We start from the raw sequence: 25,182 nt of genomic DNA, 5'->3' as shown, positions 1-25,182 counted from the left end.
TGGTTAAGAACTGACAGCCATTTGGGCACAATGAGTTCTGCTTTGCCTTCGCTAGATGCTGTCGCCCAATACAGATGGTTGCACACAGACTTAATCCAGGGTGCAAGTTCCTTGCAGTTATTTTGTTTTGAAGCTGTGTGCAGTTTCTTGGTGATACCTAAAATGCATATTAAAAAATAGGACTAATGTAATATATTCCATTAATATGCTGAAAATAACACTTTATCAGCCACCATAAAGCCGCAGCTGCTAGATACCTTTTGCCATGTGCCACACGTCGAACTCATGGGCGATTGCAGCTTTGTTGTTGCGGAGAAAGCACTTGATCTGTGTATGACGGTTGGTCACCAGCACTGCTACCTTGATGCTCTCACTCTCCAGAAAAGCAAGGCCTTGTTTCAGGCCTTCTAACTCCATGCGACAGCTGCCGCCAGCATCATTGGACTGTGGTATGATAATGGCAAAGGATATTGAGTGATGTGTAGCGTGTCTACCAATCAATGAAAAAAGACTGCATGCATTGAGGTCTCTCCTCCTAGCTGAAACTATTTTTAAGAAAATAAATCTTCGTATTTCTAACAATGGTAGTGCTGTGCTGATGCTTCATCTACCAGCACGGGGATTCAAGGCTAAGCCAATGATAATGCATGTGCTGTAGAAAGAAGTCATGATATTTAAATGTTGCGTTACAGTTCATTTGGCGGCATTAGTGAGCTATAGAAATTTACAGAACGCGTTTGTAGCAAAGTGGAAACGCACCTGCACGACTTCAAAATGCAAGACTTTGTGGCGTTCAACGTCCATCAGAGTATACGTGCCATATTTAGCACTAAATCCTGGTGAATCAGCCCGTCCATCTCCAGCAAGGTTCACCTGTTGGCCTTGCAGCTCTTGCAGCAGACTTTTCTGCTCTTCTTTCCAAACCTGAAAACAAAACAGTGCGCATTGGACCTTGACCATGCAAAGAAAGCTGGAAACTTCTTCACAATGACTCCTTACCCTGTCAATTGCAGGCCACAGATATGAACGCTGGATTGCAAAAAATGTCCTGTTGCTCACAACCGGTACACCAATTGAAGCCAGCATTCTCAGTGTAGCTGTGGGGTTGCATCCAGAGAAGAGAACTGCTGCGCAAAGCTGCAGGTTGAGCATCGGCTGCTGTTTTTCGACGTCCTGATTACACCAGTAAACAAAATGGCCAGATGCACACTCCCCATAAACTTCTAGAAGTGTGCCTTCACACTCGAATCTGACTGTACGAGGTGCGAGGCACTCTGTGCATAGCTGGAAAAGCTTCCAAAGGTACTTCTCCTGCACCAAAAAAATTTTGTTGCCGGGTTCATCTGGGGAGTTTCCGACACATCCGTGCCTGGAAGAGAATGGACAAATTTTCAATCGCACTGGACAGCCTAAACACGCTACCTTGCATGAAAAACATGAGTGAATGTTTATGGCACCAGAGTAAAAGTAGGGCAAACAGGTTTTTATCATACTGTTAATAAATCGCATACTTCTCTTCAAATTCTTCGCATGGAGTGTAGTCCTCATCATCGTAGTCCTCATCTCCACCTTCGTCTTCTGTGCTGTCATCCTTTTCAATGGCCTCTCTTTGGATTGGCATGGTCGTTTGAGTGGCTACATTTATCATGGGGCTGCCAACCTGAATGCCTAAAAATCATGTGATATGTGCAGCTGCATTTAGTAGTTGTTACCACTGCACGCAACATAGAATATGCGGAAATTTTAGTACAACTGAAAACCTCTATAGCGCTTTGCCCCCTTCCCCGTCATTATTGTACAAATGCATGCATAAAAAATGTACGCTGATTGTGGAGGCACATACCGATAGATACAGCGTGTGGTTTTGTCTGAGAGTGGTGTGATGCCATGCTTCTTTTCACACATGCCTGTACAGCTGTGCTTTTTGTCGCTGGCCGCATCGTTGCTTGGACAGACTTGTGTCTTCCCTCACAAGACTCTGTCAGTTTGACCTCCAGCGTTGCATCATGTGCTGAATCTGCAATAATGAGCTGGTTATCATATAATGTGTAAGGCGTCAATGCCTTGCATTACTCTGCTTGCTGAAGATTGACCATTACCAGTGAGAGCGAGGATACTTAGTGAATTTTCCACGCCGAAGTTTTCATGTCGCATTGCACAAAGATCTGCTCCAGCTTCTGTTGTGACATCTGCAACACAGACTGAGACATGATTTGATGCACAGTATAGGCATGCACAACTAAATGTTCAGACTGAATGTAGCGTCATTACCTGTTGGGCTACCAGAGGGACTGCCCAATTTTGGATCAAGTTTTTCCACGCTTGATCCTTCTCCAAGCAGTTCTGCAAGGACCTGGAAGGATAAAAAGTGTACTGAATTACTGAATTGCTCTTTACTGAAAATGTTTCTATCAAAGCAAGAAAACCGCGTATGTGAAGTCGTTCTCGGCTGTTTGGCGATCATCGAAATGAATGTTTACCTTGTAAGAATACTATGACGCCTGCCGACTTATCGCATTTGCATAACCACATCGGAATTGGACAGATTTGAAAAGTGTGAAGCTATCGGTTACGGAAATAGGGGAATAGCGAGGCGCCAGTGCGCATGGACAAGACCATTACCATTATAATTTCCCGTCCCGTCTGCATGCGAGGAACCATCAGCAGTGTTTCATTGACGAGTAAGTGGCGTTTAGCGCAGGGGTCTCTATAGCATATCCCCTTGCGCGAGAAAAGGAAACCCGAGTACAGCCGCGCGGCGCTGTGCCCGTACCATCGCGGGATCGCTCTCCGCGTGCGCTCCTCGCGGTCAACGCTTCATGCAAAGCTCCACACGCAAATGAGACCAGAATTGCCGCAGAGTAATGAATTTAAAATCGGAAGTAGAAGCACTCACCTCATGTTTCCTTCTTTTAGCAAATGCACTTCTTGGCGGTGGTGGCATGCTTCTTTTGTGCAAAAATAGTGAAGGAACCGCGTCATGGTTCAGCCGTGCCCCTTTGACAGAAACCCCTAGCGATCGCATTAGGGACAAGCTCTGCACGTAGTCGCTGTCACGAAAGTGCTTCGAGCAGAGTACGCCTGCTTTGGTCGGCTTGAAATTCTCCCTCTTCACAGCAACGACCCACTGCGCTGCGAGCTTTTGATCTTTCGGGAAAGTGTGGAAGACGACATCGTCACGGCCGTAGGTGCTCCTACACCCGAACACACACCAGTACCTCATGTTAGATGGCTGCACGTGGTCGGATGCTGAAAACTTGGCTGAAACACTTTGGGATTACGACCACAACGCAGGCAACACGAGGAGCAACGCGCGCTGAAAGCACGTTCGGGTGACTCGGAGGGTTTCCGGCTCCTCAAAATGACGTCACACGGGCCGACAAGGAGGAGGTTTTCCTCTCTGCTTTTCTCCTCTCCTGCGCTCTCTCGGGACGCGGGAGATTTGAACGGCGCGCATTCAATCTGTGATTGTGGCGATGCTTTTGCAACAACTGAAAAAATAACTTCACAAGCAAGATCAACAATGAGTATACTTCAAAAGCCTAGAAGGTTAGCAGATTTGAAAACCGCCTCAGTCTCCCTTTAATGCCGTGAAGCTCAGCTGTTGTAGAGGAGGTCCTCCGCTGCAGCCGGTAAGAAAGAGAATGGGCTGTTGAGGGCACATAAAGGCCACAAGAAGAAGTTTCTTTAGTAGTTGAACCATCATGGATATGGGTGTGCTGCGTATACTCTTCAATTAAGCAGGCGAGAGTAGCTTGCAGAAGTGCTGCCTGTGGAATGCGGCTCTTTGCATTCACACCTGGAACAGACTTCTTCACCTTTAGAGGAGAGAGTGTCCATGGAGGAAAGGCCAGAGGTAGTAGTTTCTGAGGCTGATTAATAGTAGGAAGGGGCAGGAGCTGCACTGCCTGGCCAAAGCTAGAGTTGCTGTGAGTTAGGTGGACACGGTGTAGGAAGTGCTTCTTCCCTTGCAGGACATGGCGGAGATGGGTACGCATAGTTTCCTGGGCGGCAATTACCTCTAGTGGGAGACATCCTGCCTCCGCTACTGTTCCTGATGCAGAGGAACCCTTTGGGAGGCCAAAACATATTCGCAGGCAGTTGTTCCGTGCGGAATTGAGAGTCTTATTGCTTGATGTAGATAATCTTTGAAGCACTGGTAGACAGTAGCGCAAGGTTCCTTCAACGTAGGCTTTTTCAAGCAGAAGCATTGATCGGCAGTTGCTACCCCACCTTGTTCCCGCCATGAACCTGAACACTTGCGATGCTGCAGTAATCCTCGCACGGAGTTTTTTTATCTGAGGTGACCATGACAGATTATAGTCGATTACAACACCCAGGAATCGCTGAGATCGTACATATGGCAGCGATCGTCCGCCTAGGAGCAGCGGATATCGGGTCATCGTTTTTCTTGTAAACGCCATTGCAACACTCTTTTCTGGCGAGAGACGAAGACCTCTGGAAGCCAGGTACATCGAAATGTGCAATAGTGCTCTCTGAAGACGTTGCTGGGTAATATAGCGCGAACGTGACGCGGTCCAGATGCAGATATCATCAGCATAAATTGTTATGCGGACCCCTCGCGGAAGGTGTCTTCTTATGTGAATAAGGACAATATTGAACCGGAGAGGGCTGAGCACCACTCCCTGTGGTACGCCCCTCTCCACTGCGTGAAAGCGTGTTGGACCGTTTGGAGTGGTAATAAAAATTTGTCGTTCTTTTAAATAATGCCCAAACCACTTGTATAGCCTTCCTCCGAGGTCAAGACTGCCAAAGGCTGCGAGAATTGCATGGTGAAAGACGGAGTCAAAAGCGGCCTTGATGTCTAGGAAAACGGCTGTTGGGATATACCCAGCATGAAGGTACTCCTCAATTGATGAGACGAGGGCGATGATATTGTCAGTCGCAGACCTGTTTTGACGGAACCCGTTCATTTCTTGGGGGAACTCATTTCGGCTTTCTAGGAACCAAGTTATGCGCTTGCAGATCATGCGCTCCATGAGCTTACCTACGCAGCTCAGTAGGGCAATGGGCCGGAATGATGCGTAGCTTGTTGGCTGCTTACAGGGTTTCAAAACGGGCACGATTTTCGCCAGCTTCCATTCCGTGGGGACCTCACCAGCCATCCAGGAAGAATTGTAATACTCCAGGAGTCGAAGACGGGAGGTGTGGGGTAGCTTTGCAATGGCGTCATAGGTCACCTCATCATGACCTGGAGACGTGTGCCTGTTTGTCTCCGCGATAGCTGTGGATAGTTGTTCCATTGTGAAAGGCAGGTCTAACGCTGGCACTGCCGCCTTTGGGATGCCTGTTTGACCATCTGCGGAGACTCTCGAATGCCCTGACCCTGCCGACAGCAGCTTGCAGTATTCTTCTGAGACTTCTTTTATAGATTTTTGTTCGTGAAGGGAGAGTGCAGCGAAGGGGTGGAGTTGTTTAAGTGGCGTGCGCATACATCTAACTATCCGCCAAATATTGGTTACTGGTTTGCGCACATCCAGCGTAGAACAAAAGTCACGCCACTTTTGCCGACTGAGTTTATCCATGTAGCGTCGAATGTGACGTTGTGCCCGTCGGCATGCACGTAGGTCATCGAGGCTTTTTGTGCGCAGAGCTTTCCTTTCAGCTCGCCTGCGTATAGCGCAAAGCCTTTGGAATGCGTCATCATTTTAAGGTAGGTTACCATTTTTAGCTGTAAGTTGTGTACTCGCCCTCGGGCAATACGCAATTGTCGATGCTAATTCCTCATTGCAAGTTGCCGCAGCAACTCCTCTGCTTACAGCGTCCTTGTATGCGTCCCAGTCTGTAGATTTTATAAGGAATTTCTTTGGGTTCCTCTGCGCATGGAAAGCCGATATGAGGATTGGGTAATGGTCGCTTCCACGTGTCTCCAAATCAGTGCACCAGCCAAAGTTGTGGGCGAATGAACTTGTGACAAATGTCACGTCGATGCTGCTGGCAGTCGTCGGGACTCAGAGGTGGGTGATGCTGCCGTCATTTAATGGCTGAACTGAATGCTTGGAGAGACGTTTTGCAAGCTTGGCACCTCGGGCACATGTATGTGAGCTGCTCCAAATTTCATTATGAGCATTGAAGTCTCCGCAAATAATATGCGGAGAGGGCGTCCTTGCTATCAAGTCTTCAAGTCTCAAAGCATCAAATGGCGTGCCTGGCTCAAGATATACTCCAATCAGAGTGTACTGTTGTCCGGCAATAACTGTGACAGCGCATACGTATTCATTTTCGCTTTGAGGCGGGACATCAACCGGTGAGGCCGGGATATCCTTGCGAAAGCCTATCAGCAATCTGCTGACGTTATCTGGTCGTTGTGAATGATGGAAATAGTATCCATTGAGTCGGAAAGTTTCCTCGACGCGTGATTCACAGATGACTATGAAGGGGAAGCGGTACGCTCGCACGAGCTGTCGGAAATCTGAGAGTTTAGAGCGTAGCCCGCGAGCGTTCCACTGGAAAATGGTGCATGTACGAAAGATGCTGTGGATTGTCAGCTGCGGTGAAGTTCTCGCTGTGGAAGCCATGATTACTGAAGTGTGGTATTACGCACCTGCGGATCGTAGGAGACCGACATCAACGGCTCCATTGCAAGGACAGCTTCCACTTCTGGGAGTCTTCCTGACGAGGGGTTTGCACGGATAAGAGCCTTGATGGCTGCAAACAGCATCGGAATCAGTAGGCATGTGACATCTTGTTCAGAGCTTCCGGTTGGCTGCCTGCCGCTGATCTTGTCATGTTGTGGCGCCCTAGGGTCAGAGCAAGCGACGCTGTTTGTCGGGTCTTGTGTAGTGCGTTGCAGTAGCTTTGATGAAGGAGAAGAACCAACGGACTTCCCACGCTTCTTTTTTACCGCATCTGCGTAGGCCTTGTCAGCTGCTCTGCCACGCTGTGTTGATTGATTCTCGGAAAGAGCCGCCGTAGTCGTGAAAACCACGTCGGGGTTAGGTGGTGGTTCATGGCGCTTAGGGGGTTTCCCTTGTGTTTGCTCTGCCGTGCGAGCAACTGTGGCTGCTTTCTTTTTATAACACCCTCCATAGGAAGCAGGGTGTGGGCCACCGCAGTTAGCGCATTTAGGTTGCGCTCTCGAAGTGCATTCTTTGTGCGAGTGGGAGATAGCACACACTTTGCAGCGCACGGGGCCGTTACAGTGTCTTGATATGTGGCCATGCCTCTGACATTTATAGCACTGAGTTGCTGCTCCGACGTATTCAGTTACAGGGTAACTACAGAACCCCAGCGTTACTCGTTTTGGTAGCGGCGCATCTTTTGCGAATTCCAATATAACTGTGCGACGGCGTACCGCTTTTATCTTTCCACCATCCTCAGGAGTGAAGGCGATTAGCCTCCTTGCTGAGAGGACATCTTGGTCGCGTAGATATTCCTGCAGATCTTCGTCTGTGTAGGTGACAGGTACATCTTGTATTTTGCCATAGCTTGCCATGTAAGAGTATGGGACTCTGGCCTCTACAGCCACTCCAGCCAGCTTAGTTACCGTGAGCAGACGGTTGGCGGCGGGCAGCGTCGATACTGTAACCATCAGGCTCCCATCCTTGTGAATGCGATGGCTGAGGACTTTTTCTTGAGCCGATGCTACAACCGCCGAAGCCACAATATTGGGGTTGGCTTTCCATAGGCTTCCTCCTTCCTCAGTGGGCCTGAAAACTACAGGAACACCGGTAGCTCTCTTTTTCTTGTACGATACAACTGTAAATGATGCTTGGTCCATGTCCTCTGGATGGTCGGTCAGAGGCTCGTTGCTGGCTTGGTCGTCGCGCAGTCTCTTGTTTGGCGGGGCCTGGTCTGTAGCCGCAACTACAGGGGCCGCTGGACCCGCCGCTGGCGCTGCTGCCATCAGTGCAGCATGGAGTTCAGCTAGCGGTGATGTTCCGTGTCGGCGTTGATACGGCGCTTAGCGCCGAGGAGGTCGCTTGACGTGCTTTTGCCGGCGGCCAGGGACCCCCAGGTCGTCGCACGTCGAGGACACACGCCACAAAGACTGGAAAACCTCTGAAGTGAGAAAATAAAGCCGAAAATTACGGACCGGTGTCAGACAGCCGGCCCACTAATCGCCGTCTTCTTCTTCCACCACCCATGAGAGAGACAGTGCTACGCTTAAGACATGACGCCATTATGACCGGACATCAGGGTTTTCAAAAAACGGTATCTAGGATCACTGAGGAGTTCTTCTGGCCAGGTCTCCAGAGTGACGTTAAACGCTTTCATCGCTCATGTGACTTGTGCTAGCGCGCGGTTCTGAATGGAAGAGTTGGTCCCGTACTTTTGGGCAAGATGCCAGTTATCGACCTACCTTTTCAAAGAGTGGCCATTGACATTGTGAGGCCTATCTCTCCAGTTTCACCAGAGGCAATAGATATGTTCGTACTCTGGTTGACGTGGCCACTTGTTCTCCTGAAGCTATTCCACTGAGAACTATTGACAGTATCCAAGTGGCGGAACGTCTTGTGGAAATGTTTTCGCGTTATGGGTTGCCGAGGGAAGTTTTGAGTGACCGGGGCTGAAATTTCAGATCGGAAATAATGAAAGAGGTTAACCGCCTTTTGTCAGTAAGGCAGTTACTGACAACGCCTTACCAACCCATGTGTATTGGGCTTGTAGAGCGGATCAATGGCACCCTCAAGAATATGATCAAGAAAATGTACCAGGAGAGACCTATTGATTGGGATAGATATCTCCCAGCTCTTTTGTTCGCTTACCGCGAAGTACCGCAAACGAGTCTTGGTTTCTTGCCCTTCGAGATGTTGTATGGGAGAACAGTTAGAGGTTCACTTACAGCACTCAAGGAGCTGTGGGCTAATAATGAGATTGCATAAGATCTAAAGACAACATACACATACGTTCTTGAGTTGCGGGACAAGTTGGAGGAAACATGCAGACTGACACATCAAGGCCTGGAAAGGGCGCGCGAACGCTATAAGGTATACTATGACAAGAAAGCCCCTCACATAAATCTGAGTCCGGGTGACAGGGCTCTCGTCCTGCTATTCACGGATCATAATAGGTTACTAATGCAGTGGAAGGGCCCTTACCGAATGACGCGGAAGAATAATGACACGGATTAGGAGATATTGATAGATGACCCAAAAAAGGATTTGCGTGTAAATATGTTGAAGAATTATGAAGAAAGAGGTCTCGTACGGTGGTACGCCCCCAAGGTAGCATGCTCGGTAGTGGCCGAGGAGACAGATGATGTTGCAGAGGTTCCCCCGTGCAGTGGGAAGAAAAGGGCAGGATGGGGTAAGGTACTAACGAACCCCAATTTGATTGAAGACAGACGATCACAGCTCTACTTTAAACCAAGGGGGAGGTGCTTTCAGATTTGCGGGCAAAACGGAGGTCATATGTCTCAAATTAGACCTCTCTACAGATAGATCCAACTAAACGGCTCTAGCTATCTCTGGATTGTTGCTGTTGCTATTGTTGTGTGTGTATACAAGGTAGTGTGTTGTGGGCATTAACATGTTTATTAAGGACTCTGTACGGACAACGGCACTGGTGTAATAATGTTCCGAGAATGCAGTTTGTTGTGCTGTGTGAGTGGTGTGCTTTTGGTGTGTGCTGGACATCTGCGGAGCGCTGTGTGCTGGGCCTAGAATCGCCACAGAAGATAGTCGGTTGGCTGAATGGCTTGAAGATGAGGATGCCGTGAGCAGCTTTTCATAGAGAAACCCTTGAGAGAGGGTGCCCTTGTCACATATAATAGGGACTCTAAAATAAAATTATGAAGGAAAGAGGGTGAAGAAGACGACGTGGATTAACCGAACTGAGGACGCTACCACCTGCTACTGCCAGGGGTGTCTCCAGCGGTGTTGCCACCCATCCGGGTGGTGCCCCCAACGCCAACAACACCGCCATCACCTCCATGGGCGCTTGGACCGGGAGCTTATACGACGGAGCCAGCGACGCCACCAGCGACGCCGGCCGCAGCACGTCGAACGCCATCACGACGGCGGATACTGAACCCATACAACGCCGCAGCCACACCGAACCAACGGTGAGCACGAACGCCGACCGCTAACAGTAGAACGCTAGTAGTAGACGCTGGTAGCAGTGTTCCCGAGTCGCGTGTATTTATAGTCTTTGTGTTTTGTGTTAGTTTTGTTAGTTTTGTGTGCTAGTGTGTGTGTCACCTAGGGTGTAGTAAATGCGCGTTTGTGTGGCTACATCTGTCGCCTAGTCCATTCTTTCGGTCCGAGTGTTATTCGGCGAGATCCGTGGCAGTTAGCTATTTGCTTATCGAAACACAATCACCACATTCTCTCTTCTCTAGATGATGCTCCTATTTTACAGGGTGAACAGGTATAACCTAGAAACATTAGGCTTTCATACAGACATAATTGAAACAAGTTAACAGTTGAAAACACTAGGCCGAAACGTTCGTTGACACAATCACGGCCCTGGTGTGTACCGATCCAGTGGACGTCTTTCTTTTGTCGGGTACCGAGGTCGTCTCGAGGCTACGTGGCCCCTGGCAGCCGGAGAAGACCCCCAGTCGTGATATTTATCTACAGAACGACTGATTCCGTCGACTGTCCGCCTCTTGTTGTGATCCGTGACATCTACAAGGGGCGCTATACGCTAGACTACATCTATTTTTTTCCAAACATTTAATTCATTATGCACGTTTATGCACATCAACGAGCTATATACAGATACGATTTTGCAAAGTAGCCAGCTGGTGACCACGCTGCAGCAGCTGCACGGAAATAATGATTGAACAGAAACAGGAAACTATACCCGACGTCACTAAAAGGGCTCAAAGGAAAGACAACACATGAACAATAGAAATCAAGAAAACCATTGCTGCTTTTTACTTTTTTTCTTAAAATTAAGTAATCAATAGTAATTAAGTAATCAAATTAGGTAATCAACCAGTCTTGCATGTTATTTTTATTTTCTGGTTATTTTGTTGTACACTGGACCGCCGGTGCAGTTTTTTCAACATTGAACTTATTACCCTCATTTATGAACACGAGCAAGCATATAGAGATATTACTTGCATAGTAGCCAGCTGGTGGCAGCACTAGAAGAACTTAATGGACAACACGCAATTAAAAACAAACACATAACACTGCTGAAAAGATGGCGTTTAAATATCAACAACGAAGCGAATCGTGCGCCCAGTCACATTCTTCACACGTGCCCTTGCACTGGAGCATGATATGACGAGGTTGCTTTGAGAGGATGCGACAGGCTCACCATTGCCGTAGAATATGCTCGTTTCCGCAGGCTATGAAGAAGTAGTTGTGGTTTATTAAAATAATAATAAAAAGGAAGGCTAAGATTTTGCTAGCACCGGAATCTGCCATCGATATCGAAGCACCTGAGCTGAGGCAGTGGAAATAAAGGATAGCAGGCAGAATGGAGGAATGAAATGAAAGAGTTTAGTGGACAGGAAGACAGGATAGGGGTAGAGGTAATATGCACAAACTATTTACACAACAGGCTTTGATGTCCAAATAGACAAAAACCCAAGTAGAAAAATCATGTGATATCGCTCGTGCTCACGCTGGGTGGCCATAGGGCATCTAGCGCTGTGAGAACTCAAAACAAAATTCCATATTTGCGGCTAATAAACTGGTGTCCGTTGGTTTCCGGTGGATCGCACAGATGCCAGTATAAATAAAAGGCAAAAATATTTTTCCACTGCCAGTTGCAAAGAAAAATCATTTAGTGCAAGGTGAAAATGACACTTAACGCACTCGCGTTAACCCATAATGTCCCTTAAAAGCGATATCGAGAGCGATACTGTGCAGGCGCAAATAGCCTGAAATCAATACAAGGAGTATAGATATTTAAGCCGCAAAGAACGAAACTACTCATTACAAAAACGCACTGTCAACGAACTCACTTAAGCGTATCCCTGCAGCATCAATCCAAGAGTGACTCCCGGTAAAAGCAGAAGACACTAGTAAGGTGCCAAGAAATTTATTAAGTTTTTTTGCTAAAATAGCGGGATAATGGTATGGGAACCTTCATGGAAAAAGAAAAAAAGTGCAACTAACTGGCACACACAAAAGTGCCCAACACTCAGTTCAGCACGACAAAAAGGCTTTAACTGGTTTTCTCGCCACATTGAATCGAAACACCGTGGTGGCCTAGTGGTTTGAGCATGTGGGGAGTGCGGGGTTAGATCATCGGCGCCGCCGGGTATCCACCGATGGTACACTGAGTACAAGCTCTCCTGTGACCTAGCGCTTGGCTTCTTCAGGGTGAAATGCTTGGGAAATGGGCCTTTTACCCGGCCTTGAGAAGACGAAAATACCATGTTTCATGACGCTCTTTTGAAGCAGAGGCCCCTGCGCAATAAAACATTCCCAATAATCACATTGTCTAGAAACACCGCAGTGGTGGCCTAGTAGTTTGAGCATGCGGAGTGTGCGGGGTTCGATCATCGGCGCCGCCGGGTATCCACCGATGGTTCATTGAGTACAAGCTCTCCTGAGATCTAGTGCTCGGCTTCTTCAGGGTGATGTGCTTGAGAAATGGGCCTTTGAGCCGGCATTGAGAAGACGAAAATATCTTGTGTCATGACGCTCTGTGGAAGCAGATGCCCCTGCGCAGTAAATAATTCTCAATCATCACATTGTTTCGAAACAGCGCAGTGGTGGCCTAGTGGTTTGAGCATGTGAGGAGTGCGGGGTTCGATCATCGGCGCCGCCGGGTATCCACCGATGGTTCACTGAGTACAAGCTCTCCTGTGACGTAGTGCTCGGCTTCTTCAGGTGAAATGCTTGGGAAATGGGCCTTTGACCCGGCCTTCAGAAGAAGAAAATACCATGTTTCATGACGCTCTTTTGAAGCAGAGGCCCCTGCGCAATAAAACATTCCCAATAATCACATGGTCTAGAAACACCGCAGTGGTGGCCTAGTAGTTTGAGCATGCGGAGTGTGCGGGGTTCGATCATCTGCGCCGCCGGGTATCCACCGATGGTTCACTGAATACAAGCTCTCCTGAGATCTAGTGCTCGGCTTCTTCAGGGTGATGTGCTTGAGAAATGGGCCTTTGAGCCGGCATTGAGAAGACGAAAATATCTTGTGTCATGACGCTCTGTGGAAGCAGATGCCCCTGCGCAGTAAATAATTCTCAATCATCACATTGTTTCGAAACAGCGCAGTGGTGGCCTAGTGGTTTGAGCATGTGAGGAGTGCAGGGTTCGATCATCGGCGCCGCCGGGTATCCACCGATGGTTCACTGATTACAAGCTCTCCTGTGACGTAGTGCTCGGCTTCTTCAGGGTGAAATGCTTGGGAAATGGGCCTTTGACCCGGCCTTGAGAAGACGAAAATACCATGTTTCATGACGCTCTTTTGAAGCAGAGACCCCTACGCAATAAAAAATTCCCATTCATCATATTGTCTCGAAACTGGAGGATAACGTTAACGTCACAAACGTTTTGTTGGCTTTGGATGTAGTGTCTGCAGTGTCTGTGATGTGCTCAGCAAATAGTCGGGGGAGTTTTGAGTTAGGACGGCAGTGCGCCAACAGCGGAGCGCTGCGCGCGCCAGCCCAGCGTTGCGCGTGCGAATGTTGTGCGCGATGCGAGGGCGACGGAGAGCGTAGCGAGCACGAGGAGCGGAGAGCTGACTTTTCAGAAAATCGAGGTGTTAAGGAAGACAGCGCAGCGGAGGTCGGGTTATTCCAGCGTGGACGTGGCAGCTGTCGGACGTTGGGTCCGCGCTGCCGGGGACCTACCTTGGATCACCGACGCAACCTCCTGCGTCTCTTTCATGCGCAGAGGTGGCAGCTCATGGATGGAGGGTCTGTGCTGCCGAAAGGCTCCCTAGGATAGCATGCATTAAGCTTAAGGCGTTTTGGCACGCCGTCGACGGGTCCTGGCTACGGTTTTGCTTTGCTCCTATGATTTGGGGATGCTGACGGGAGTCTACCTGCGTCTTCCTGTGGCCCTCCCCGCCCCTACTACCATCGGGCTCTCTTCCGCCGCTTCCGTTGACGCAACGCCAGCGACTCGTCGCAGTTCTTCCACCCACGTCCATCCTGTCTACAAGGTATCGCCGCTTCACCGGAGGCGCTAAAAATCTGGTGAACCCTTTCATATAACCTGTAGTGTTGTATGCGTGTTGAGGGTGTGTTTTTTGTGTTTTCGTTTCTTATTAGCTCTTTTCCTTCTTCAAATTATAAACACGGCTTCGTTTCGTTTTGTTTGATCTGTCGGTGATCTTGTTCAAACTTGCGCGCGATAGCGTTCTCCTTCTGGAGTCGGGTGCGCGTTACAAACTCGCGACAGTGTCTAATGCAACTTAATATATTGTTGTTTCCAGAAACATGTTAAAAGCCTGGGCTGGACGTAGAATTGAATAGCATTGCTCATTAAACTTCTGAGCACGACTCTGAAGGGCTGGGACCGGCTCCCTGTAATATTGTGTGCTTTGTTTGAATGCGTGAACCTGAACACTGAGATCAGGGGGGACATAAAGCCATTCTATACCGGCGTATTGAGGTGGAATGCGGCCACTTAAAGCGAACCACGGACTCGAACGTTTAGAGCAATTCACCTCAGCCGAGATACAGTGCCGAACACTTCAATCGCGGCTACATTTTCGTCACTCCTATTATCAATACTGAAAAACGCAAAATTATCATAGGCAAGCACATTTACTTGACTTCCACAGGCAGCAAAGCCACCGATGTTGTCGTTTTGCAGAACACTCCAATAATGTGGCTCGAAAGAACGCACAAAGTGTAGCGGCCATATAGGAGAGGCTTCCTTCACGGATGACCTGACTGAGTCACGCTCTCAGAGGCAAGCATTAACAATCAAGCGAGTCGAAATGTTGTTTTAAAAAGTTGTTGTTTAAGTATATTTCTTAGACCAAATAATACCGCAGAAAAGAGACACAAGCCAAAAGGCCGGGAATGACATTGCAAAAGTGCGTGTTAAGGAGTAGAGGGGAAAATTTAGCTGTCGATTGTGTGAACTGGAGAGCTGCCTGGTATAATAGGGGGAGTCGGGCTAGTTGGCGACCAGTAGTAGAATGCATCTTGAAACCACGCAATAAAGAGAAGGGACGAGGAAGAAAACCAAGGCACGGCTGAGTGAGATAGGGATCTTGGTCTCAATTCGGGATTCGGCGGCACGAAAAATGTTGGAAGCGTTTCATATTAGAAACCAGGCATCGTAATTTAAAGGCGCCAAAAACCACACACACACGCGAGAGAGAGAAGAGAACGGGACAGAGCGCCACCAGTTGTGAGTGGAGCTCTGTCCTGTTCTCATCTCTCGTCTGTGTGTGCGTGTGCGTGCATGCGCGGCGCGCGCGCGCGCGCGTGTGTGTGTGCGCGTGCGTTTGTATGTGTGGTTTTTGTGGTTTTTGACGCCATTAATTTACAATGATCAACTATCAACTAGCCAAATAAGAAGTTCGCTTAGAAACAAGGCAGATAGATGCGTGTTGGATAGGTCCATCTGTGAAGCTCTTGAATGCAGAAATCAAGTACCTTGAACGTTTGCTGAAAACTTATTTCTAGTTATTGTGACATTGTATAGTAGATAGTAGCCCGTGTTGAGTATGTTTTGATTTCCATTATATTTGCTAGCTTCGCAGCAATTAGAACAGATGGGAGTAGCACTTGTCGTCTGTCTTTCTATGCCTTTTCATGTGCCTGTTTTTTGCGTTATTACTTCTTACAAATGTTTTCCGCCAACTTGCCTAACTAGAAGTTGTGTGAAATTCTTTAAGTACAGTTAATTCAATATTAACGCGCTCGAGAAGAGAAAATAGAAACAAATGCTGGACACGATGAAATATCTTCGCAAATTCAACTTAAGTGAAGCAGGCTGCTCATGAGAGCAGGATCATAACCCGAGCATTGTACCTGCAATATGTTTATTTATACTTTGAGTGGAGTGGCATTCGAAATCGCACATTTATTAGGGCCACTTATAGCCGACACCGTGTTTTGCAGACGACTTGATGAAATGTTGGCACAGATTTTGTAGTCGACATTTGCTACCGTCAGGAGCCCGTAACCGCCCACAAAGCACGAATTTTTTTAGAGCGGAAGCTGTAATCCTTCCATGCAAAACCTAAAGGTAATGTCGGTCCGAACAATGAGCCTGAAGCGGTGAAGCGAGGGTGTGGCTCTGACCTCCCACCATGTGGCTCACCGCGCCTCGGCACAATTGTGGCGCACGGAGCCGAGCCGGCGGCGTTAGCTCGCCTTCGCAACTGTGTTCAATAACGTGACTCCAGGCTCACCTCACGGTTTCGCTGGACCACGCGACTCGCCGTTCACCTGATCGGATAACAAAAAGAGCGAAGCGTTGTTTGACATTCACAGGTAGCCATGGAGGAGTCTCGCGCTGGAACCAGTGCTTCGGCTGTGTATCGCAGACGGCTGAATGATTCAGATCATTTTTATCATCAACAATGTCGAGTCGACAGGGCACGTTGGCGAAGGTTTGAGCCAAGACACGTGCTAAGGTTGAAGCAGAAACCGAAGAAGAACGGGAGGCAGGTCTTCCGCTCTGTAAGCTAGGTTCTGCCGGGTTGAATCCGCGCCATTTTTTTTTCTGTACCTTCTGAACTTATTACCACGTGATTTTCATTAAATTGTTGGGAAAGAGTGTCTACATCAAGGCATGTCGTGAAAAATCTGGGGCAGAAACGCACTCTCCAAAACACAAAGACGTACTATGACACTAATACAGCCTTGTACTCTAAGAACTGTGGCTGTGAGCCCCTTACTGGATAAACGCTCAATCTTAGACAAAAGCAGAGATAAGTTCAATCGCAAAATATTAGAATTGCGCGGGTCACTGGTTTTCGCGATAAATATGTCAGCACTCCTATCTTCCTGTCCAAAATGGAGATGGCTTTCATAAGTTCCGAAAACCTTTGATTCAACATTTTACTCTCTTGTTCTTTTTTCCAGAGCTTTTTATGGCGCATGCCCTTGTCAGTCCTTTGATGTGATGTTTGCCTGGGTCGTCTGGGAATATTTAAGTCGAAAGTTCTCTCCTGTGGGGTCTGTGTCTGTTCTTTGCCCGTCATCTCGGTTTGCGCACTTCTCATGTCATGGATGACAATAACGCACGTAAAAGAAAACTTCAAACATTCTCAAATAAATGAGTGCAAAGATTTCAGGCACCATAAAACTTGTCTATCTGTATTTACTGCTTGCCCGTCTTCTCGCTTAAAGAAAAAAGAAGAAATGATATGTAGCCGTTTTTCTTGGAATAAAATAGCAGGCGAAGTCCCGTGCTGCATGTCTCTATTGGTACGGCGCTCATGCACCAGACACGGTGCGCGCTACGTCACGGGGGATTCCCCCGACCCTGAGACAGAAGATGGCTTTCCAAGGGCGCTGTAATCAATTAATCAATCAATCAATCAATCAATCATTAAATCAATTTCCCACTTTGGAGAACAGTTTAAACGTTCCGACCTGTTAAAGCCTTCTTGGGCTTGTACGGCAGCGCCTGGAAGAGAGCGAAAAGTCGCGTGCAGTGCTTCAAAGAAATGAGGGAGGATAAATAAATGCCAAAAGCTCACATACGAGTACGTCAGAAAGACGTAAATTAAACTCGCAGTGCTGACAGGTAATTAGAAAAACAGCCAGATGCATCCAACCACATGAACACCAACAGTATGTCAACACTTAGAGAGGATTAAACGCACAGGAAAAAAATAACAGGATTGCACGTGTCAGCTTTTGAGCGCAAATGCGAAAGCGTTCCCCTGTGCTCTTTCTCCCTCCAGTTTTCATCCTTATAGTTTTCTGCAGTTTTGTTTTATTATTGTTTATATCTCTTTTTTGTTTATTTTCTATTTTTATTTTTATGCACATTTTTAATGTTAACATTGTTTTTATTTTTAAGTTCTGGTTTTTATACATTCCATGTGCTCTGCTTAAGAACTGCTGCGTAATGAAGTTTTACATTTCATTTGCTAGACAACTAATGAGTGATAGTTCGTCCGGACATCTTCCGTCCACAGGCATTCATCTACAATGAAATGGACGGCGGTGCAACAAGGACACTAACAAGAGAGGCACACCATATGCGCCTCTCTTATTAGTGTCCTAGTTGCGCCGCCGTCCATTTCATCATGCAGCAACGCGCCCCTCAGGCGTCGGGCAGCAGCGGCATTAATCGTCGATTAGCAACGGCGCAATCAACTGGACTAACCACGACGACAACGAGTGCTCACAAATGGCGACGGGATTTGTAGGCCCGGGCTCCTTCTCCAATCGTCTCACACCCCTGACAGCCAAGCGCCTGGCCGGGAGTGACGCTGGTACCCATGTCAGAACAAACGGACTTGTTGGGCCGGCGGTAGAGGGAGTCGAACCCGCAACCTACCGCAGCCGAGGCGGGCACTCTACCTCAACGCCACGGCTGCGGTGCCCCTCAGGCCGTTATTCTGAAGTCCGTGTACAGTTTCCGTCCAGGCCACTTATGAGCCAAGAAATGCTTACGCCTCGAAAGTCACCATGAAAGGGCTGACGAGATGAGAGAGGCTGGAATGACTGCATAGCAAAAATTTTCAACGTACAATTGAAAGGTCAGGTGAAAACAGATGAACGCAATTGTTTTAGTTTATAATTTGTATTTAGACAGGATGCATTTGACGGCAACGCATTTAAGAATTAAGACACACAAAAAGCGCGAGGTTTTTTAAGGCGAAAGTATTTCTTGGCTATGAGTGGACGCAAGACCTGTGCGCAGGAAACATGTACAAGAAGTGTCCGCTCCACCTGTCAATAAAACAGAAACAAATAGAAATAGGAACAAAAAATACGTGAAGAATTAAAAAAATGCAAAAACAAAAACAATAAGTAAGATAAGAAGGAAGGGAATAAAAATTTCAGATATGAAAAAGAAATGAAGGGGAACAAAAAAATTAAAGGAAATATATAAAGTAAATAAAATAAAAATGAAAATAGTGGGAGAAAAAGAGGACAGGGAAAAGCTTTCGCATTTCCGCTCACAAGCAGACTTAAGGGGAAATGACCATAAGGACTAGAAGAGCGCGGAATGACTATCCTCCTTTCGGACGGAGGCATCTACTCGGAATGTACTGAGCTTTACTCACGCATTTAACGATTCACTCATTAAACATGAAGGCGTTCGCTGCGGAAAAAGTCCGTGGAGGTGCACCTGTCTCCGGCAAGACACAGGGCCATGCAAATTTAGCGTCACAAATACTGGCTTTTCGGAGGTCGGCAGGAATAACTTTTTTCACCTGCGTTTACATCTGTCTGCGATGAGGCGGCGAAACCGCCTCAAAACCTCGACGCATCCCATTTGCGCTGGGAAGGAAATCGGCGACGGCAGTGCATGGCATACCCGTGGATCACTGCTACCGCGTGAGAACCGCACGACGCGGGGCCCTTTTCAAGAGGCTAATCAAAAGCAGCGTGGGCCTCAGTTACAGGAACAGGGAAGTGATCTGCAAGCTTCTTCTCAGCAAGGGTCAGAGTGTGCGTGGTGATGCTCGTAGGGGTCATTAGGTTGTTTGGCATGTTCCTAGCCGGCCAGCGAGTTCGACGTCTGACACCGAGGCTGCGTCACATTGTGTTCCACGGCTTCACCCCACTGCGTGGCAGCACTTTATTAAGGCAATAGCCTTTACTGGCTCATACTGGTGTCCGTCCATTAAATTTTAGGTCACGTGACCTAGGCCATGTGACCTTCAGATCACGTGACCTTATGATGTCACGTGATCTCTCTGACACGCTCGCGCCAGCTGCTCCTCTTCTCTGTCGTGGAAAGAATTCAAGTGCGGCAAATTCAAATCAGTGCAATGAGTCGCAAACGGCTTTCGCCTTCCCGCAGTTAAGGGATATATATGTGCCCAGAACGAATTTTTCAGATAAACAACTGCAGCATTGTGACTGGAAGACTTGGCCACAGTGGCTGCTCGAAGGTAGCTAGTCACGTCCTTCCCGTCCATGATTCGCCCTTATCAAGCATCTTCAGGAGGCTGCACGTGATGCCGTACACTCTTAGTCAAGTCCGGCATCGAGCGCGCGCCGTCGACGCGGCAATCGGGTAAAACTATAGAACGCCTCTAAGCAAGAGGTCTGCGCGGCGCACAGCGTAAGGGGGGGGGGGGGGGGAGAGGGGGTTACCAGAGCAGTTCTATGCGGCAGGGATTCTTAGCGGCCACGTAATTATGCGCACATTTTTGTGCGCTATACAAACAGGTCAAATTTGACAGGCTTTTTAAGCCGTGCGGCTCGCTCAGCGGCACCGCATTTATGCGGGCCACCAGTAAATTTTTCAAAAAAAAACAATTGTTCCTTTGATTTCTGAGCGTTGCTGCAGCCAAGTATCGCTATACACAGACACCATGAACGCATGCACTTATAAATACACAACGTCAACGCCATCGAACAGATCTGTAGACACAAGCGGGATTCGAAACCAGGGCCACACGGTGCGAAGCGAGCACACTTATCACTACACAAACCGGCGCGCTGAAGGGAGACGCTTTGGTTTTACTTACGCTCTTGGGCAGAGGAATGACACGAACGTATGAAATTGAAAAGTATGAACACCTTTTATGTGCTAGCACGCATCTGATCCCACCAAGCCGATCAGGTTAAATATACTGTGCGTCAGGCTCCATCGATCAGAATATTTGATTGCATTGGGTTGGAAAAAATACCAAGCCGTCGACAGTAATTACGAGCCGTCTACTACCCGAATTCGATTAAAATTGAGATACGAAATTAATGACCCATGGTGAATGTTCGCGTGCATACCAAAGTGTATGGTGACTGAAACCAATGAAGAACTCGTAAGCGGCCTGTAAGAAGGCATGCATTTTAGCCTAATCTCGACGCGATCACTTTTAGAAAGCCACTCACATATGCTACCTAGAGCCAAAAAAATTATGCAACATCGTAGAGTGAAATAGCCTTCCAAGCTGGATGTGCTACTGTAATGTGAAGGTGTTTTGGCCGCACAAAGCAGTTCATACACGCCCAACCTGCAGTCGACAAAATGTTGCGTATACATCGACAAAATGTTGCGTATACTGCACGGCATACAAGTAACAACCTGTGGCTGTTATGGTTCGTTGTTTATCGCTTGAGGTAATGTTCCATACTTCATTGGCCCCGAAGCACAAAACTACACTTTGTACTCACCAACATTACCGCCTTAAAGAAACAGTGCCATTCAACCATATGCAGATATTTTCTGCTGTTTAACGAATGAAACGCAGGGCCTATTTCAACTTGTAACACTAGCTTACACATATTATACTTCAAATTGCTATCACCAATAATTTGTCAAGAAAACTCGTCAATGTTGAACCACATTTTGTGAAACTATATATACTGGCGTACTTCTGGACATTATCGTGGGTGCATCCATATAAACTGTGGCTTACTGCCGCATCTGGATTTTAAGCTCTGTAGTAACATTGTACACGCAATCTTAGAGAGTACTTCATAGAGTTAAAAGCGAAATGTTACTTCTGTCGCAGGTATGCACGTACAGAAATGCAGTTGTGAATTAATCGGAGCTATTGTAGGCTTCAATAAATAGATAAAAAGAGTGCTTGACAGCGGGTACTTCGAGAAATGCAATAGTTTATCTGAAGTGATCCGATAAACAAAGGTGGTCATAAACAGAATTTTTCAACACTCTTCTAATATGTTAAAAGAACAAAACAGAAAAGGCAACAAACAAAAATCAAGAAGGAAAAGCAGGTCAGCTCGGTATAAAGTAATGGTGAATATATTAAATGAACGAAGACGGAAAAAGAGGAAAAGGAACATCAGAAAAAGCATATCAGAAGCTGGCATAAGCCCGACAGCACCCCTCGATAAAAAAAAGACTATGCGGAATCTGGGTATGAAAGCATGTGAAGCTCAGAATTACCTTCAACGCAATAAATTTTCAAGCGGCCACAAGCTTCGTTGTAAGGCCATGACGCGATATATGTAAATGTCATTGTATAGATTCATAGAACCGTGGGGGTTATCATACCCCTCCTGGCGTAGTGGTGAAGCAATGTGTCACTGCTCTGCGATGGCAGGTGCTCCCAGCTTTGGGCCTTGTGCGACCCAGGTTGATATTTGCGAGCGAGCAGTCATTAATGTGACTGCCATCTGCACCGGTCGACAATCTTCCCAATATTCAGTGGGCAGGTTGTGATGATGCCGAAACGTCACGTAACCTAGATGTCCCACCTGCCTTCAAATTTGCTCTCTGAAGACCACCTGCGAGAGCAATTCCGGTGATTTTTCGATCACCACGCCGGCCCCTGATTTCCCGGTAAACGAAGCTTTTAGCGCTAGCGCGTTAAAACTCATGCCCATTCAGGAGTACACACAAACTGCACTGAGACCTCAGACAACATGATCGCGATTAAATAAATATTCGAGACATATTTACTGCTTATACAAGATACGCCATACAGCTTGAAGGTTACTGGCACATCTCTGGCAGTCATATAAACGCACACACACGCAGTGCAACAGTACTCTCAAATATGGGGACAGTTTCAGGTCTAAATCAAAGCTCTCGTAGCTTGTTTTCCTCAGACCGGCACGGACTTGAGCGCGTCTGCTATGTCTGCATCCTCATTCTGTGAAAACACATGCACATTAGGAGAAGAAAAAAAACTGTTTATATGCAAGTATTAGGTGTGTCCTGCGATGCTAGTTGATCGCTGCTCCTCCGAACTGCACCAAGAAGTAAATCAGTTGTTCCGTGAAGATGTCTCCGACGAGCACTTTCAGCAGTCTCTGATGCTGCTAATTCTGCACTTTGAGAAGGTAAAATACGAAGTAGCAGAATTATACCCGAAGTGCAGCAGGAACTCATCATAACAAAACAGCAGACATTAAGGAACTTGTTTCTATTACACCGTGTTTCTAGGCACGCGTTACATCACATTTATTTTGTTGGAAGCACAACCACATACGTTGAATGAAGAAAACTTGCGGGTAGTTCGCCTTCTCCAGGGTTAACTCATGACAAACACTACAACATCCTTCACACAAATGTCTTGACGGCACCCGCTCCAAAGCTCACCTGGATGATGCGAAGAATGGAGGCTGTTACGTTTGGAGACGCCAACATGCCAAGAATATTCAAGCCACTGAGAAGCATCAATCGACAGAGGCTTCAAAGGGCCGTCGACGGGGTTGCAGCGCCACGAGTGCAGGTGGTGGCGTCTGCAAGGGACCTTCCCCTCCCCCCTGCTGTTTACTGGGTGAAACGGCCCTCAGCCGTCTGAGAACGGCTTTGGTGAACCTGTCTTTTGTTCTCAACGCCGGACCCACCCGGGACATCTTTCTCCCGGAGGGGACGGCGGGGGAGCCGGCGAGCCGCGGGACTGCAAATGAGCTGTGGCAAATGCGGCCGTGTTTGACTAAGCCAACGACGCCGGAATCCTCGTGCTTCGAAAACAACTTCGTCTTAGACAGTGCTTTTCATTATACGTGGAACCTTCTGCAAACTGCAGTTGCAACCTTTAGTTCCCACGCTCCACGTGGAACCTTCTGCAAAACTGCGGTGGCAATCTTTAGTTCCCACGCTACCGCTGTGAAGTGCAAGTGACTGACCTTCGACGCTGCCATGGGACCCCCTTCGGGCTATTCATCACTGTAGCCTGGACAGCGCGGACCATAATCTGCCAGAAGTGGAAAGAGTGTGTGGCTGGGGGCGTCCAGGAAGGCGCACCCTGAAGACTGGATACGTGATCTACATCTCAGTGATTGGACGCATTTTTAATGAACTAGATTCCCCAACTAGGGACCTGGGGACAGCGGACCCTATTTAAGCACCGATCTGGCGTGTGATCAGCCAGCTCCCGATTCACTCTTTCGAACTTTCTAAAAATGTAAATAAACCCTTTCAGTCTATTCTTCAGCTCAAGTCATCTCTCCTCTCTTCGTCACCCACAACAGCAGTCTCCCGATCCGGAACCCGGGGACACCGACCTTGGCGAGAGACGGCACAGGCGAACCAGGGGCCCGCATCTAACAACTGGTGGCAGCGGTGGTTTCGAAGCGCAATCCCCCAACACCGGTGGCCTGCTACGGGAGAGAAGCCCCGCATCTAACAACTGGTGGCAGCGGTGGGATCGAAGCGCAACCCCCCAAGACTGGTGGCCTGTTAACAGGGTTGGAGTCCCACTCCTAACAACTGGTGGCAGCGGTGGGATCGAAGCGCAACCCCCCAAGACTGGTGGCCTGCTAACAGGGTTGGAGTCCCACTCCTAACAAGGCACCTACTCGAAAGCGCCTACCGCTCGACACGCCTGTCCCATATGGTTCAAGGCCATATGACAAAAATTACGGAGGGCACTAAGGCTACTTACGTGCTGTGACTGAGACGAAGACTGTCCTTTCAGAACGTCGTAAATGATAAAGCGCACATTAAATATAATATCATTAATAAATGAATTACGACTACCAAGCCTGGATCGAGAAATGACTAAAAGATTTGGTTACTGCAGCTCTCTTAAAGGACATTTGTGTGTAAAAACAAAAAGGAAATATTCGTTGCTTGCTGTTCAGAATAAGCCACATAAAATTGTGCAGGTTGATTACTTATCGGCAAAGAATTCAAACAGGTGTGATCATGCACTGGAAGCATTTGTTTAGCTGGTATGAGCTTACTTTTGCGGCTTGTAAAACGTGTGGTTTCAGTATAGCCAGATGCTCACGCACCAAGATCACATACTGGAACGGTATGGGCAAGCTTTCCACGCATCTTTAGAGAGCAGCAATGCACGAAGGCCTCCTTTAAGTACAAAAGTGAGAGGAAATAGTGGCTATGGAAGGAGAGTAATCTGCGGCGTTCCCCAATTTTCTACTAACAAAATAGCAGAAATTACAAATGCCAACCTTGGCGCGATAATCAAAAATAAATAACACATTTCCCTGTGCGCTTCTCGTTTTCAGAGCACGGAAAAAATAATCACCAGCCAGCGTGTCTGTGCCGCAGAGGGCTTCTCACAATACGCACACTTTTCTCTGCCGACACCATGACAGTTCGACAACGTCGCCACGTCTCAGTTTCCCTTGAGATTGCATGTGTCATGCACCTCCCTTTTGATGTCAAGAGAGGAACACAACGAAAATGCAGCAGAAAACACGAAACAATTCGTTTATAATAGCAAGCTTCACAAATTTTTTACGCATGGTCAGAACCACAA

At 47.7% G+C, this 25,182-nt stretch overlaps 2 protein-coding genes across 2 annotated transcripts; both read right to left on the bottom strand.

Annotated features, from left to right (window-relative positions):
• Nucleotides 1-249: 249 nt before the first annotated feature.
• Nucleotides 250-1,769, bottom strand: LOC144120352 (uncharacterized). Its single transcript, XM_077652718.1, has 4 exons — nt 1,512-1,769; nt 1,000-1,369; nt 760-924; nt 250-444 (listed from the first exon to the last, which is right to left on the bottom strand). Exons 1-4 carry the CDS (start codon nt 1,646-1,648, stop codon nt 250-252), a joined length of 867 nt encoding a protein of 288 aa, XP_077508844.1. The 5' UTR covers nt 1,649-1,769.
• On the bottom strand, nt 1,709-3,035 carry LOC144120351 (uncharacterized). The gene is made up of 5 exons (XM_077652717.1): nt 2,897-3,035; nt 2,272-2,353; nt 2,100-2,189; nt 1,854-2,017; nt 1,709-1,714 (listed from the first exon to the last, which is right to left on the bottom strand). The coding sequence occupies exons 1-5, from the start codon at nt 3,023-3,025 to the stop codon at nt 1,709-1,711; spliced, it is 471 nt and encodes a 156-aa protein (XP_077508843.1). The 5' UTR covers nt 3,026-3,035.
• Nucleotides 3,036-25,182: the final 22,147 nt, after the last annotated feature.

This window comes from Amblyomma americanum, chromosome 2 (genome assembly GCF_052857255.1).
Source record: "Amblyomma americanum isolate KBUSLIRL-KWMA chromosome 2, ASM5285725v1, whole genome shotgun sequence".
Lineage (NCBI taxonomy): Eukaryota > Metazoa > Arthropoda > Arachnida > Ixodida > Ixodidae > Amblyomma > Amblyomma americanum.
This window is presented reverse-complemented; position numbering and strand designations above follow the sequence as displayed.